The following is a 17,270-nucleotide window of genomic DNA, read 5'->3' on the forward strand; positions in this document are numbered from 1 at the left end:
ATACACGTCGTGACTAATGTTCTTCAACCTTGAAGGAAAAGTATGCTTGCCTGGAAGGGTACTTAAATATTATAAAAGTTTCATTAAATAGGACAATACTACTACTCTCTTAAACACTGAAAGAACTTAGTTTTACAGAAAAAGAAGAGAAAGAGACTACCTCACAGATTTCTTAACACAAGAGTGAACTCATTAAGAGAAACGGGAAACTGTCACAATCTCATTTATTAACATACTTGAGACTTTCCTCATATACATAGAAGACAGGTTTTAAACAACAAAATTTGTCACAAAGGCATTTAGGGTCAACATAGTTTTGATTCCTGTCAACTTTTGCAGTATGCATATTAAAATTCTTTGCAGATGGTTAACTGAAAACCATTGTAACCTTTCTCTGTGATCATAGGTCATCACTTGCATGGTAAAAAAAACTTCAGAGATTTCCAGTATTTCAAAATTTTTTTTTTTTATTTCATTGACAATGTTAATACAAACAGCATAACTAAATCAAAACAAGATTTAAAAGGATCTACACTGAATTTCTTAATACATAATAACTTGGTTTTCTTTTTTCCTCTGTAATAACCTGCTGTTATGTGATAAAACAATTACATTTAAACAATATTAAAAAGGGTTTGCTTTGAAAAAAGCATTACTCAGTATAGAAAGCTTGCCCCTACCTAATGAGTAAAAGAAAACAAAAATTAAAATAAAAAAGGGACTGAAAAAGAAATCATTACGTCTAATACCAGAAAAACACAAAACCATTCCTTATTTCACTGCATTTTGCACTTATCACCAGTCTTGTTTTTCTGGAGTTCACATCAAATGAAGACTCAACTGTTCCATTCCCAGTGCTGAGGTAATTTGAAGTATAAAATATACATGCTTTGAATCTCCTTTCACTAGGATAAGACATTTCTTTTAAGAGACAAACAGGGTTTCAGAAAAAAAAAATAATTTTTGACATGAAGGAAGCTTTCACTCTTAAGGCACTCTCAAAGCAAACCTCTACTGATTGCTAATCTAGGAGGTGAAAGAATTAAACTTTGTAGTTTGAGATTGAGAAGATCAATTTATATTAGCTGTAAATTAAGAAATAAAGATGAAAAACACCTACCTTCCGGGAATGGATTTCTTTCACATATAGTGGAAGTAGAAATTCAGATATTCCTTCAAGTCGTATTCCTTTTTTAGTGACTCTCAAATTTCCCATTCCATCCTACAATCAATAATATATATATATTCACTTTAGGAAATAACCTTATCCAGAAAAAGCTAAAAAGAACACAGTAGCTGACCTAACACCTAAAAACAATGAGTGCTATTTCACAGTCTCCATCTCTCCTTGTGATCTTGGACAGGAGGTAGATGGGCACAGTTATAGCCAAAGCTTCACCTAGGATGGAAGTATTTAACTGTGCAACCTGATGGTGACCTGCCTACATTATTCCTTGGCTGCACCTAATGCAAGGGTACAACTGTAGATCATCAGTATTCCCTTTATTGTAGAGATGAAACTAAATCCTGAATTTTATAATTGCTAAGTAAAAGAAGTAGTTAACTTTCTCTAATATATATAAATCTATTTGTTGTTATATCTTGAATCCTATTTTTGCTTTTCCCAGAAATTAAAATACATAAGAAAGTATCATGTAGAAGAAAGAAAAAGGGTTTTAGCAGTTGCTCATCACTACTGAGAGCATGTTGCTGATGAAAAGAACAACTTCAAAAATTCTGAGGACTGTTTTTAATTGTTTGCTTTTATTTATATGAATAGGAAAGGCACCACTGTAAAAGCCTGGATGAAACAAGCAAACCACATGATTCGATGTTCAGTAAAATATAAACAGAGAAAAGTGGTATAAGGCTTCCATTCTTACAGAAAAAAACAATGAAACCTGATTGATACTCAAGAGACAGAATCATTTTCCACACTGATAGAAATTCAAGACTTTTTATTCCTAGAATCTTGTAATATATTTTATTCCTGACAGAAACATAATTCTTCAGGGTACAGCCAGAGGAATTCAACTTGATCCACCTAAGTGCAAAATTAGCAAATTTAACCTAATTGCTAATTACGTATTTTGAAGCCATTGTTGACTCTAGTGTAGTGGAACAGTGAGAACTTGCACTTCTACTCTGCTGGCTGAACTGTGAAATAAGTAGACTCTGCTTGCTGGGCAACCATAAACAGTTGGGTAACAGTGTCCCCAGCTGCTATAGCTGAATTGTCAAATAATGCTTCTTAAAAAAGGGATGTTATATGTTACAGTATTTTCCTGGAAACAAGCTATAAGATGTTTATACAAATAATTTCACATAAACCTCTCAGGCATTTGTAGGCTTTCTAATACAGAGTGTAATATGAGATAGTGATGCCTGGTTTTGAAAAGGAAGTAAGATAAATTAGAATTTTTTTTCAAATATGCAGTCTGCATTAAAAACAATTAACTCTTAATTTGCCCAATTCTATAGTAATAGAATATAAAATTGCAATGGGAAAAGATAATCTGAGAAAATACAAAACACATGCATTTTTGGCAACGAATACTTAACAAGAATTAGATACTCATATGTTGATTTGGACATAAACAGATTTTCTAACTGAAAAGGAAAGTTCAATACGTTGTTTTATCTGCTTCTGTGGCATATTTCTAACTGACAGGCACAAAATAATATTCACAATAAAAATGGGGGAGAGAGGAGGAGGAAGTGAAAGAATCCCAAAGCCCAAAATATACAAAAACACAAAGTCAAGCTTTCAGAAAACTAGAAATGCTGAAATTAAAGTTGCCTAGAAAATTTCCATGTTCCATCTTGCAAGTATGCATATGACAAAATTTTATAATTTTATATTATATTTATCTTCCTGAATCTCAGCTAATTCCACCCCAGGCTGGCAATACTCTCAATTAGCAGCTACTCACTACTTTGCTTTCACCTCATTATTGTCTTTGTTCCACAGTTATTGTACTCTGCTAAAACTCTGCTTTGAATACAGCACTTTCCATTTTCTTCTCGATTTCTGTTGTCATAAGTGTTTGTTACTGAAGTTACACAGTTCTTCACAACTATTAATTAATTTTCAAAATACTTTCAGTAGCTTTATATTAAGTGATACTGTTATTATGTTACTGATAGGGACCTAAAGTGCAAAAATTAATTCACTACTTTTTGGTATTTATCATATTCTCTCTGTCTATTTTCAACAGTAGGAAGTTAATTTGTAAAGCAAGATTAAACTGCCAGAGTCTCAGAAACAAACTAATGAGAGAGCTTACTCTGTCCATAAAGGCTTTCCCTTTTCTAAGTGACATTTCTAAGCCCTCATTCTTTAGTTCTTCAGGAATGAGATATCCATTTATTAGAGTCCAACAGACTGAATACAGAGTCTGCACAGACAGAAGCACTCCAGTTTCTGTAAAATTACATTATTTGATAAGAGAAGACAGACACTACATTCTGAGGCATAAGTCACAAATGGTATTATAAAACTGGAATAGGGTGACTTTAACCTCAACTGTTTGATAAATGCAATAATCTTCCAGACAATAACTTCCTGCAGTGTGTTATGACTGATATGAAATAAGGCTGAATAGTAAAATAAAGAAAGTAGTCAGATGTACTACTACTATTACATGCTTAATGAGGCTTGCCCCATTCAAAGAATCACTGCCCACTACACTTTTTTCATCAATAACTCCCCATCAAGTTTAAACAGTGGTTGGAATAAGAAGAGTTTCTTGTTTCATTGAGTAAAAACTATACTGTTACAAAGAAAAATTTAAGGGTTTTCACAAGTAAAATAACTTGATTAAAAATTATTAGTATTAAAAAGATTAATCAGAGGAAGGTCCTTTTGCTAATCTTCCAAATAAACTCCATAAAGTTCAGGTTTTCCAGGCAACTAATACTCAAATTATCATTTTGGTGTGATTTGATTTTATTCAAATGTAAAAACAGACTCGAATGAACTATTCCAGTACTAACTTAAAATAAGTAAATGCTAAGTTCAGGTACTGGGACTGACTGGGATGGAGTTTGCTTCCTCATAGCAGTCTGTGTCATGCTGTGCTTTGGATTTTTGGCTAAAACAGCGCTCATAATCAATGCTTTGGTTATTGCTGAATTGTTCTTCCACAGTGTCAAACCTTTCTCATTCTCAGTTTGTTACATCATGTACAACTTTCCCTTTTTCTCATAAAGAATATAAAAAAACCTAACAGTGACCCTGCCTCACTTTGTTGTTTTCCCTACATAAGACATTAAGAAAAGCAACCCCTGAGCATTACATCCTTAAGATCGTGTACTTGAACTTACATACACAAGCACAGAGAAAACTGAAGCACAGTAAATTGAAGCATTGGTTATTCTGAACCGATTAAAACATTAATAAATAACATTTTATATTTCAGGTTTGCATGGTTGTTTTCCTGTTGTCCTTAATAATAAAATACACCAAATATCCACCAGGAAACCCATTGTTATCAATAATATTCAAGTTTTTTTAAACTTATGATGTTAGATGTGATATTGTGCATGATTTCTGAGTACATATTTAGGACCAGATTCCGTCTCCAAAAGCTCACAATCTGAAGGAAATACTGCACAAAACATGGAGGGGGAAAAAGATAATAACAAAAAAAGTAGTGTTTTAGACAAAATGCCTAAACACATTGTCCTATAAATTAATAAGCATTCACTGTCTTTTCCCTTGTAGGCATCATAGCAGAAGCTAAACATGAAATGGAATGTGGATGATGTGGTTGCATTGGTATGAAAAAGAACAGATGAAATGTCTAAGTGTACAAACATACTATGCCAAAGGGAAAAAGAAAAGAGGGTAAGATATCAGAAGAAACATGACTGAACTAATGAAGTAGTGGTGAATTGTACTGAAGATGGAAAAAGAATACTGAATTTGATATGATGGCACAGAAAGCAGGTAATGTAGAGGAACAGCGATGGGGATGATTAGGAAGATGAAAGATGTTAGCAGCTATGTTGCTCATAAAATGGAAGATGTACACAAAAGTTTAGGAGGAAGAAGACAAAGGAAATTATTTGTATCGTATTCACACATGTAGAAAGCTGGATTTAATGAACTAAGTTGAAGCATAATGCCAGCTGAAGAAAAATGGTTCTTGGACATGCTTATGGAAGCACAACTGAAGGAAAAACCATAGGCAGCAGCAGTCCTGTATAAACAAAATGGTTAGTGATATAAGTAACAAAACCAGAGTGTATTCTCCTGGATTACTAGGAAAGATAACTGAATTTCAATGGCCAAAAATAAAGGCAAGCTATCCAGGAAAACTCATTGGAATGGCAAAAATCTGGATCAATGGAAACATCTGCCTTCATTCCATCTGCTGAAAATAATAGCTGACACTTTGTAGATATCAGGGAAAAGCTGGAGAATAAATTACTGTAGTACAGTGCAGTAGTGTTTAAAGGTGTACAGACTAAAGAAAAAATAACATGGAAATTGTTAAAAAGCAAGAAAAGTCAGACTAGTATTCAAACTAACTGGAAATGAAAAAAAAAAAAGAGTAATTTCCCCTCAAAATTCTTACCATCAACATTCTTCACCCCAAAAGATTTTTTAATATTACCAGAAAATCTATGCTCTTCTATCAGAAAAGACTGAGAACCATTTTAAGACAAACCTTACAATCTAGGATTCTCATCTGCAGATTTGAGTCCTAGATCTAAAATATTCCCTGATATAGATTTCAGCATCCAAAGAAATGGAATTCTCAATATTTTTACAGTCATGCATTAAGGCACTTGTACCTTCTTAAATATTTTCCTATACTGTGACTCGGTTTTCGTTACAAAGACTTAACTTACAATAACATCATGAGCCATATCAAGGAGGTACTGACGTACCTAAAGTCAAGCACATCCTGCAGTAACTCCCTGGACAGGCACTTAAATTCAACACAGCATGCTTTTCTTATTAAAAAAACCTCCAAATATCATTAAGTACGAGATATTTCACTACTTCCTTGATCACACTGTAGCAAAAAGCATTAAAGAAATCAATTTTCAAGGCAGTCCAGTCTAAGGAACCTATTACTGTCAAAACCAAGTGATTATTTTCATGTGAGGAAAAAGTGTATCAAACTGGGTAGTTGAACAATTTTACTATTCAAGTGTGACTATAAAACATTGCAGTCTTTACAGTACCTAAGTTTAGACTGTTACTTAGTATTCCAGTACAAACAATGTGTGCTTTTCAAACAGCTTCCACATATTTTTCAATAAGCAACACTTTGCTCCATTGATACATTCAATAAAATAAATGGGACAAAGAGTGAAGTAGCTTGCTGCAGATTGATCTTTGGCTCTCAGGGTAAAGGAAATGAAAGTGTAAGAAATGCCACAAAGTTGCTTGTAAATAGCTCCTCTTTCATCTAACAGCCTGCTCAACAGAACACTCGTGTCCTAAACGATAGCTTCGAGTTCTTTCTCTGCAACTTAAAGGGATTAAAAATACTAACCTTCACATTTTAGACAAGTATTTAAGCCACAATGACCCAGGGACCTACCTAATCTCCTTGCATATAGTTCAGCATAAAAAAAGTCATTGAGAAGTTACTGGTTACATTGGCAAATGGGAGAAGTCTCATAAAGGAGATAATTTCATGAGAAAACTTGAAAAAAAAATCATTTTGGGGGATGATAGTGTGTTCTCACATATCATAAATTTCCTATGGCATGGCTAAACTCCTGATCACTGAAAAACAATGAAAGATATGTATTTGTGAATCAACATTTCAACCTACCTGAAAGGAGCTTGTAGCCAGATGGGCGTCAGCCAGGCAACCAGCAGTAGGACAAGAGGGCATGGTCTTAAACTGTGCCAGGGGAGGTTTAGGTTGGATAGTGGGAAGAAATTTTTTACAGAGAGAGTAATCAGACATTGGAATGGGCTGCCCAGGGAGGTGGTGGATTCTCCATCCCCGGAAGCTTTTAAGATGAGACTGGATGTGGCACTTAGTGCCATGGTCTAGTAACCATGGCGCATTGGATCAAGGGTTGGACTTGATGATCTTGGAGGTCTTTTCCAACTCAGTTGATTCCATGATTCTGTGACTTTTATAACAGGGCAAGTTAAGAGACCGATAGGAGAAGATAATTTAGAAAGCAGTTTAGTATCACAATTCATCCCTTTAAAAGCACAGCATCAAAATCACCTTTGTCATCAGATCATTCTCAGTCTACAGTCCTGGAGAGATGGTGGTTGGACACAAAGCAGCTACCTGCTGTTATGTCCACAAAGGAACTGTGGAGGGAAGTACTTCAATCCAGGTTCTGCGCTCAAACCAGGGAACACAGATCTACACCTTCTAAAAACAGAAATGAGGAACAAAAGCCCCTGTAAAAACCCTTTTGGAAGCTGGTAGAAGACCCATAACCAAAGTGGTGAAGCAGAGAAGCCCATATGATATAAAAGGATATCAACAACATGTTAGGCATGAGGAGTTCCAGAGAAAAAGTAGTTGACCAGCTGGAAAGGAATGCAGGAGTACCAGACATGGAGGGTGTCTCCAAAGAAGCAGCTGATTAGGGAAGCAAATTGTCCAGTCTCTAATAGGAAATGTAGAACCCATCTCAGTGCTAGTGGAACAAAAGCTATATATTGCTAACACAAAGAATTATGAGTTAGGCTGGATTTGAGACTCACTAGCCATATGATTATTACCTCAAGGAGTTCATTAGTAATTACAGTAATAATATAACAATCTAGGGAGAGAAGGAGATGGAATAATTCAAATTCACGTAATACATCTTGTTGAGGAAGAACAATAAGGGAGTATGAATAAATTCACTTGTTCTGAGGTTCATACCAAAAGGGAGAAAGAATTAAGTGACTGCAAAGGACAGTTACAACGTTAAAGAAAAACAAAACAAAACAAAAGCAACTAACCAATAACAACAAACTAAAAAACCAAAACACTGCCACTTTGGGATTTCCCTTGAAGGATGAAGCAGATGATGTAAATGTGAAGAGTAAATCAGAGCAGAGACCTCAGTGATAACATAGGTTACTGACTAACATCCTTTGTGAACACAGCAGAAGACAGGATGCAGAAGAAGCTCCTGAAATGCTTTCATTACAAGACTAATAAGGATAGGCACTGCTTCCCATTTGCCTCCAATTCAGAGAAGAAACAGCTAAGGATGTGAATATCAAGTGGTAATGTAGTTGGGATTGGTCACAAAAGGACAGAATTTTTGAAAGTTAGAATAGAAGGAAGATGATTCAAACTAAAAGCAATGTATTTCAAGAAGGCAAAATTCAGTAAAAGGGCTCTTAGTGAAATTTTCCTATGACACTTGCCTAAGGTGGAAAAGGAATTAGAGTGAAATAGTAGCTCTTTAACAAACTAATTTACCCAAAGAAGAAGAAAGGCATGTGAAAGATACTGAAGAATATTGATATTTTTGATTGGGTTTTTTCCCCTGCTTTTTACATTTCTTCTTTAGTCAAAGGTTAACATAAATTGTTTTTCTGTTTTATTTGGTGCACCAGTAATAAAGGACTAAGATCCTGCAAGGAAAGAATGAATGCATTCATGAATACTTTTATAACCTAGGTATTTTCAAGCCAACTGAGTAAAACAAACTTCATCTTGAGGTATACAAAATCAGCAAATGACAAAATATTAGCTAAAATGTGCCTGCAACAGTGACATAGCTCAGAGCAGTAGAGTGCAGCAATCCCTCTTTTCCCCACTTACTCCATGTTGGCTCAGACTGTGGGGCAGTGAAGGGGATTCCTTTTGGATGAAATTAAATCAGAAGATCTGTTCAAAGTGCAGCAACAGTCTCTAAAAGGAACAGAGAGGTCTGAATCAATGTGTGATCTGCAGCACAAGCAAGTCCCACAGCAAGTACCAAGTGCACGTGTACTGACAGAATGCTCTCAAACCACAGAGACCTGTGTTCTTCTGGTTCTTGTGCCACTTAAAAGGCTAAAGGTCTCAAGGTCAGTAATCAGTTCACACAGATGCTCTTAGCTAAGGGCATTCTTTTATATTGTACCAAGACCTCCTATGGTTGAATATACTTTCTCATCCTTCAGCTGTTGTATCCCTCTTCAGCATTTTTCTGATTTGCTTGTCTCATCTGCCCGCCTCTTTCTTTTTTTTAAAAAATTAATAATGATTCCACTTTTCCATCTTCCCTATCAACTTTGGTCTCATAAAAGATTCAATATATCACAGTCATAGTACCAGTTCATGGTCAAATCAGCTTGACCAAGTCAGCTACAACCCCTTGCATCCGTAAGTTCTGCATCTACTGTCAGTTGTCCCCAGGACTTTGCACTTCCATTTGTCCAAACTCTGCATATCCTTTTATTTCCCCTGCCCCTTGCTCATACAGAGGAACAACTGAGGGCTTGGAAGTCATTAATTTCATGGTGCCACTTGATCATTTGCCCCTACCACAAGACTTAAGACATCATCTCTTCCATGCTAAGCCGTTGTCTGGCCAATACCCAAATTTAGAGTCAGGAAGCAACAGGCACTGTGAGTTATGTCTAAGTGAACAACAACTGAAATAAGACTTGTTTTGATGAAGAAGGGCATAAGAAGACCCATGTGCTCCTGTCACCTCTGCTAAATGGATGAAAGGATGCTCTTTCATCTGAAGAAGTTCATGCTGAAGCAACATTGAGAAGCCTGGACATAATGGATGGATGAGAGCAAACTGTAAAGGTGAAAACTAGAAAGGCAGAATTGGCATTTATCTTTTAAAAGGCAAAACAGTGGCAGTAAAAATCAACTTACCTTGAATCCTTCAAAAAATATCATGAACTCTACCAGAACAGGTAATCAAACAAGCTATTTGTAGGAAGTTGAAAAATGCTCATGAGATCTATGAGATGTAAAACAATGAAAAACCAATAACAGGATAAGAATAATACAAGGGGTAATGCAAATAACCATAAAGTAATGGGGGTAGAGGGGGAAGAACTACAAGGAAGGGCTAAGCTTGATGATCTTGTTCAGACTGGAGAAGAGAAATTAAGGAAGCATACAATAATTTTAACATATGAAAACACTTTCTTCATGCCTACTGATAATTAAACAATGAACAGTGAACTTACAATGAAGAAACTCAGAATCAAAAGGGTGTCAGTAGACTATTTAGACTTTAGAAACTGGACCAGAAAGACGTTGCATGGTTGCGCAATATCCATTCGAAAAGATTTTAAATAACCTTTTGGACAAACATATCAAGAATGATGCACAGTTTAAGCTATATTGCAGCAAATATACAGGTGACTTTTGGAAATCTCTCACTGACATTCTGTCTATAATTATATATATTTCTGTGCAGAGACTATTACACACAGCATGTATCTTCACAAGGTGCCTCTTCTTTGTTGAGGAAATCCTTGTAAAAAATACATTTAAAGCTCTTTTAAGCCCACTACATAACACTGCAAATACCTAAGCCACCCAATTAAAGAAAAATCAAAAGATGGTAGAATACATTGAAATTTATAATTTCTTATTTTTTTTTAGAATATACTTTTACCATGTTTACTGTATTTATGGTACTTTACTGAGGCTGTCTCTAGATAAGTGAAAATAAGAATGTTGTTTTCATACAATATCTCACAGTTTTCAAAACAGAGCCTATCTGCATATTTTTCCAGATAATTTTTAATATTAAGAAAAATAAGAAAGAAGGAACATTCTAAGGGATGAAGAAGGAAGTATATCAGATTTTTCAATGATTGCCCTTTTTGATATTATAAGCATAATAATTTGTTCTAACATTGCTTTTGAATCCAAATAGAATAATTATATTTAACATATGATCTCAATTTCAACACTTATTGCTGATTTCATTAATCAGCAAAACATATGTACACTTGGTTTAAGAACTGTACAACTGTTTTGCCTTGACTGTTTCAGGATTATGACAAATTGACTGTGCTGATCACCAGTAAACACTAACAAAGTTTTATTGAATTGCAAGAAATCAGAATACCTGTTCCTAGTCTAAGTAATTAACATAATCTATATGTGTGGAGCGGGTTTTTGTGGAAAAAGTGCTAGAATAATGGAACAAGCATAATTTCTTCTCGTGCAGACAGTAAGATAGTTTCAAGAATACCTGCATAAGGTGTTCTGTAGTGCAATGAAACATGCAGTAGATTATTCACATCATTTTCCTACATTCATTTCCTTCATCATTCACAGGAGAAGGGTGAGCAGGGTCCTAGTTTAGATACAGGATGGAAGATAAAAAAGGCCCTGAAAACTGGGCTGACAGCAGACTGAGAACGATCTGTTTGATTATGTTCTTTTAAGAGAAAACTGAAATGAAACCCCAGAGAGTACAAATCCAGTTGTGAGTAGTGTAACATTGTACCCACTGCAAAATGAAGATATCCATTGATGCAAGTCTGTCAGATGTGGACACACACTGGGGTGATTAAAATGCATTAAGATTATGCCATACTCAGACATAATGCAGCTGTCAAATAACAGCAAGAATTACTCAAACACAAGAAAGGGTACCAAGCTTTCAAAGACAATGTACAGCATTTTATCTGCCTGGTATGCAAACTTATTGACTTATCTCATACACATCTAAAAATGAGGTCTAAAAACCACAGAAACTTAAAAGTGTATCTTGGATTATAGAATATATTTTCATGTAGTATCAGTAGTTATGCATCTCTATTTCTTTAGTTAATAAGACAGCAATAGAAACAGTCATCGTTGTTGGACTGTTCCTCCTGTTTGACTCATCCAGCCACCCAGGTACTCAGAGTGGTTAGAGCAGCTTGCTCAGGACACTGTCCAGTTGGACTTTGACTGCCTCCAAGGACCGGGACTCCACAACCTCCTTGGGCAACCTCTTTCAGTGCCCAATCAATCTTACAGAAAAACAGGTCCTTTAGGTGCATTTTACTTCAGTTTAAAAGCTAAAGTGTCTGTCTCAATTTTTTACACTATAAAAATAGTAAGAAAACGTAACATATTGTCAAGGACTCAGACTCAAACCTGGAATATACCGAACTAACATGAAGTGCCTACAGTGAAATGGAGAGGCTCTTACTGCCTATGGTAAGGAAAATTTTGGGTCAGGTGAGGGCACTGAGACTTCTGGCACCAATTTTTAGTCAGTATTTCATCAAATATATGCAATACAATTTTCAATATCTGAGTTTTAATATCCTAAGAAAATTGTTATTTTTAAATAAAGTTGAATAAATGTGACAAAGGATGGAATCTAGTGCTTTGTCATTTTTTTTTTCCTCATGAGCGAATAACAACCTTATGATGGCAAGTTGGTCAAATGTGAAAATTATTTCAAATTTTAACTTATTTTGAATTTCATATTCTTTTAATAGAGGTCCAAGATTTATTATAATATTCATACAGAAATGGAGACCATAAAGGACTAGAGTTTATTTCTTCAGCAATTCAATTTTACTTAGCTCAATTTTTACATTGAGCTTCCCTGGAACTTTGAAGTTTTTCTCTCAGATAGGTACCGACTGTTGATGACACAATACAAAGAAATAGAGAAGTCATAATTTAGATTGGTAATATTTCCAGTGCCTCATGCACACATTTCCACAAATGTCTGGTCTGATAAATACTATATGCAGACTGAAAAGCATCCTAACCCTACATTCCTAAAGCTGTCTTTATAAATCCAAAGTTTGCAGACGTTCAGAGCCATGTTAGTCCCTACCTTCAGCATAAATGATTTACATAATAATGAGAAAAGGAGAAGGAAAAATATGTTGTTAAACCCAAATCCCACAATCAAAGTATTCTATCTCCAAGCTCCTGATTTTCAATGCCATAAAGAGCTTAAAGAACTCAGATATATCAAGAACTTAGACATTTTCAGAAAAGGCAAATCTCATTCACCATTTCCAAAATGTATTTTCAGATTTTAATTGCATTTTTCATTGCTATTTCATAAGCATCACGCTGACAGATACAGTCACAGAATCTGACAGAGTATCTGCACTACTACATAGCACCCAGCCTAGGAAGACAGATTGCATCAGCTGAACTATCCTGCATTGCAAACAAGTTTTCTTGATATCTAAGAATCCACAGTACATTTCAAGAATATATTTAACAATTATGAAATGAAGTTGCCACTGAATGATACTAAAAGGAAAAAAAAAAATCCAAACTAACCCACAGAATAAATACAAACATATACTAAATAAAGGACTACATTAAAACAAGCAACATAATACTAGAATCCAGACTGCTCTTTTGCATTTTAATCTCTAACATGCACTGTGTTTTAGCACTTTTCTTAAAAAAAAAATCTGACATCTTATCTCTGCAGTTTCTGAGATAAAATATATGCAGTACCATTCTGAGATTAGAGTCTACATTTACATGTGTAAGAAATTAGATCGAAGAAAGAGTAATAAAACAGAATGTTAATCAGAATATGATATATGTCAATTATGTTTCTTATACATTGGTATATCATATAGCTTCCAGCTTTAAATAACTAAAAATTGTTGGCAGGTCTATCTGTTTTGCTATTCCCTTTGGCATAGGCTAAATATATCACAGAGGTCTGGAATAGATTATATGTTGTTTTACTAGATTAATTTAATAGTGTATTGACATTAGTATATGTCAAAGTTAATGGCTTTTTAACAGTACATGCTAATGATTAACTAGAAATACTGAGGAGGGGTGAAGGCTTAGGTTTAAAAAAGATTAATACAACAAGCTTTTAAAAATTACCATACATTAAACTGACATACATATTTTAAAAAACAAAAGAAACAAAAAAAAAAAACCATGAAACAAGGCTCTCTCTTCCTTTCATTCTGGGAGTAAAAGGAGGTGCTTATATTTTACCAACCCTGTAAGTATTCTCTATAATCTCATTGTTCTCAAAATATTTTTCCCTGAAAATGAGATAAAGACTGTAAAAAAAAGAATGAATATGACATCAATATGATATTATATCTAGAAAAATAAAATAGAGAAAAAAATTGTCATTCTGATACAAGTTTATTAAATCAGGACACTCTTTACTAAATTCTAGTTGCAAAGCAGAACAGAAGCACATTTCCTTCACCCTGCACATCCCCCAATTTCCAAAAAATCCAAAGAATAGGAGTTATAAAGATCACTTTTAAAAATAGTAAAAATATTTTCTTATACTGTGTTTTTTAAAATAGTGCATTACAAAGGGAAGTCATTAAGCCATTTTCTTCAGAGAGTTAAAAAATAAATTTGAGAGAAAATTTATTGAGATAAAATCATTTAGGGGAACAAAAAGACAGTATTTTTACAGATATTTAGAACAACGGGATTCAAAGGAGTTTTTCCCAAACATCTGTCAATGTCTAAAATTAGTAATACATATTTTACCTATATAAAAATATTTAATGGTATGCAGTAATGATATTTAATTTCATCAATTGAACTATAGTATTTCTCCATAACTATATAATAAATCTGATCATGAAATGGCAGATACAAAAAGCCCCTACCCATAAATCCTTAGATCCTAAAAACTAGTATCTATAATTTTCTGCTGCTACTCCATGCCCCTTCAACCCTTTTTATTTCATTCCTGTAAGTCTCTTTCCATTGACTGGTAACTTAGGAATTTAGCGATGACCATGGTATAGAATAAACTTGCTGAGTTTCAAAAACTGTCAGTGGATTGACTTCAGTTATATTCAAGGCCTCTTACCTGCAAGGGTCTCCACAAGGCTTTGTACTCATGACTCTCCCCACTATTTTTGTAAATTAGCAAATGGGTAGTTTCTTTAGTGTCTGGGGTTTTGTTTTAGTTTTCTTGTTTGCTTATTTGTTTGGTTTTAGGGTTGGTTTTTTTGGTGTGAAATAGCCTTATTTCTACCTGTACCAGATTATGTTGTAATTAAAAACCTCATTCCACAGCAGTTCTCTATTAACTTCATAATAACATTTTCTTCAATATTATTGCATGTTTTGAAAATTTTGTTAAAGGTAGATTATTTTTGATTGATGTTTAATAGCCGTATAAAATATAGACCATTCTATAACAATTAGATATAACTTACAGAGCATTCTATAGCAATTAGCATGAACAATGAGCTATACTCAAATTTCAAAACACTTCAGTCACTTTATGCAGACAATAATTTCAGTGAGAATAATAACACTTCTGAGTCATATATGCTTGAAGAAATGGCTCAATAAATTCAACAGCCTGCATGTAAAATGTCCCCACACTGTGCTTAGTCAGCAAGAGACTTCTATATGGAAATGCGTATGTATGCAGACAATGACAAACATTACTTTAGATTGACACGTCCTCCAGCAATGCTCTCTGGTGGAACCTGATGAACTACGAACTCCAAGAACAAACAGCTAGTTGGGTAAAAAAGGCTGCACCACTATATACACAGGGCAGCAGTCAAAGATTTTCTGTACACGTGGTAGCCAGTTCTAAGCAGTGTCTAAGCCAATAGCACCCCCGGGAAACTGCCACAGAGCACAAGAATTTCTGTCCCCAAATGAAAGAAATCAGGTAAGGCAGGCAAGAGACCAACATGTCCAAGTCGAGACCTGATGGTCAAACTAATGGGCAAGAAGCAAACGCATGGGCAGTGGAAGCAGGGATGTTGGGAAGAGTATAGGAATGGTGCCCAGTTGTGGAGGACCAAGGTGCAACTGGAGTTCAACTAGGCAAGGGATGCAAAGAATAGTAACAACAACAACAACAACAACAATAACAATAACAATAATAATAATAATGGCATATTATTATTATTATGGGTTGATCTGTCATCCAGAAGAGGCAGGTCAAAGAAGGCGTACCCCCATGATAAGCAAGCCTGACAAACTGGTAACAATGGGTGAGGAGAAGGCTGAGATACTTTACACCTTTTTTCCCCCCAATCTTCATCGGTAATCTCTCTTCCCACACCTCTCAATTGGGTAGACAGCAGGATGGGGACTGGGGAAGCAAAATGCTTCCCACTGTAAGAGAAAATCCAGTTTGTTAACACATGAAGTAAGTGAACATACTTAACTCTGTGGGACCTGACGACATTCATCCCAGACTCCTGAGGGAATTGGCTGATGTAGTTAGCAAGCCCCCCTCTGTGATATTTGAAAACTCATGGCAGTCAGGTGAAGTCCTAGCGACTGGAAAAAGGGAAACTTTGCACCCATCTTTGAAAAAAGGCAGAAAGGAGGACCCTGGGAACTACTAACCTGTCAGACTGACCTCTGTGCCTGGCAAGATCATGGAACAGATCCTTCCAGAAGCAATGTTAAGGCACACAGAGGACAGGAAAGTGATTCAAGTTAGCCAACACAGTTTTGCCAAGGGCAAGTCCTGCCTGACCAAACTAGTGGCCTTCTGTGATAGAGTGACTACATCAGTGGACACCAATGTCATCTATCTGGACTTCTGTAAAGTCTTTGACATAATCCCCTCCAACATCCTTCTCTCTAAACTGGAGAGATATGGATGTAATGAGTGAACTATTTGGTGGATAATAAATTGTCTGGATCATAGAATCTTTCAAGTTGGAAAAGACCTCCAAGATCATTGAGTCCAAGTGTTAATCCAGCACTGCTGTGTTCACCACTAAACCACATCCTGGAAGTATTCGAAAAAGATGTAGTTGTGGCACTTGGGGGATGGTGATTCCACTACTTCCCTGGACAGCCTGTTCCAGGGCCACCCCTTTAATGAAGAACATTTTCCTGATATCCAATCTAAACTCCTCTGGTGCAACTTGAGGCTACCTTCTCTTGTCCTGTTGCTTGTTACCTGGGAGAAGAGAGGGGCAGAAAAATTACTAGAGGGATAAAGCATTTCTCCTACAAGGAAAGGTTGAAAGACTTTAGCCTGGAGAAGAGAAGACCTCAGGGAGACCTTATTGAGGCCTCCCAGTATGTGAAGATGGCTTATAAGAAAGATGGGGACAGACTTCTTAGTAGTGATAGGACAAAGGGTTATGATTTTAAACTAAAAGAAGGTAGTTTTAGATTGGATATTAGGAAGCAGTTTTTCTACAGTATAGGTGGTAAAACACTGGAGCAGGTTGCCCAGAGAGGTAGTGGATGCTTCATCCCTGGAAATGTTCAAGGTGAGGCAGGATGGGTCTTTGAACAACCTTGTCTAGTTGAAGGTATCCTTGCTCATTGCAGGGTGGTTAAACTAGCTAACTTTTAAAGGTCCCTTCCAACCCAAACTATTCTGTGATTCTTTAATATGTCCTACACTAA

The 17,270-nt window shown here is 35.5% G+C and overlaps 1 protein-coding gene across 2 annotated transcripts in view; it reads right to left on the reverse strand.

Annotated features, from left to right (window-relative positions):
* Positions 1 to 17,270, reverse strand: part of SGCZ (sarcoglycan zeta) — a 424,586-nt gene that overhangs the window by 106,430 nt on the left and 300,886 nt on the right. For both annotated transcript variants that reach the window (XM_027636059.1, XM_027636060.1), the window contains one exon: positions 1,121 to 1,222. In XM_027636059.1, the coding sequence (XP_027491860.1) occupies positions 1,121 to 1,222 (102 nt within the window). The remainder of the gene's footprint in view (positions 1 to 1,120; positions 1,223 to 17,270) is intronic.

The sequence above is a fragment of the Corapipo altera genome, unplaced genomic scaffold (genome assembly GCF_003945725.1).
Source record: "Corapipo altera isolate COAL_440 unplaced genomic scaffold, ASM394572v1 22b, whole genome shotgun sequence".
Lineage (NCBI taxonomy): Eukaryota > Metazoa > Chordata > Aves > Passeriformes > Pipridae > Corapipo > Corapipo altera.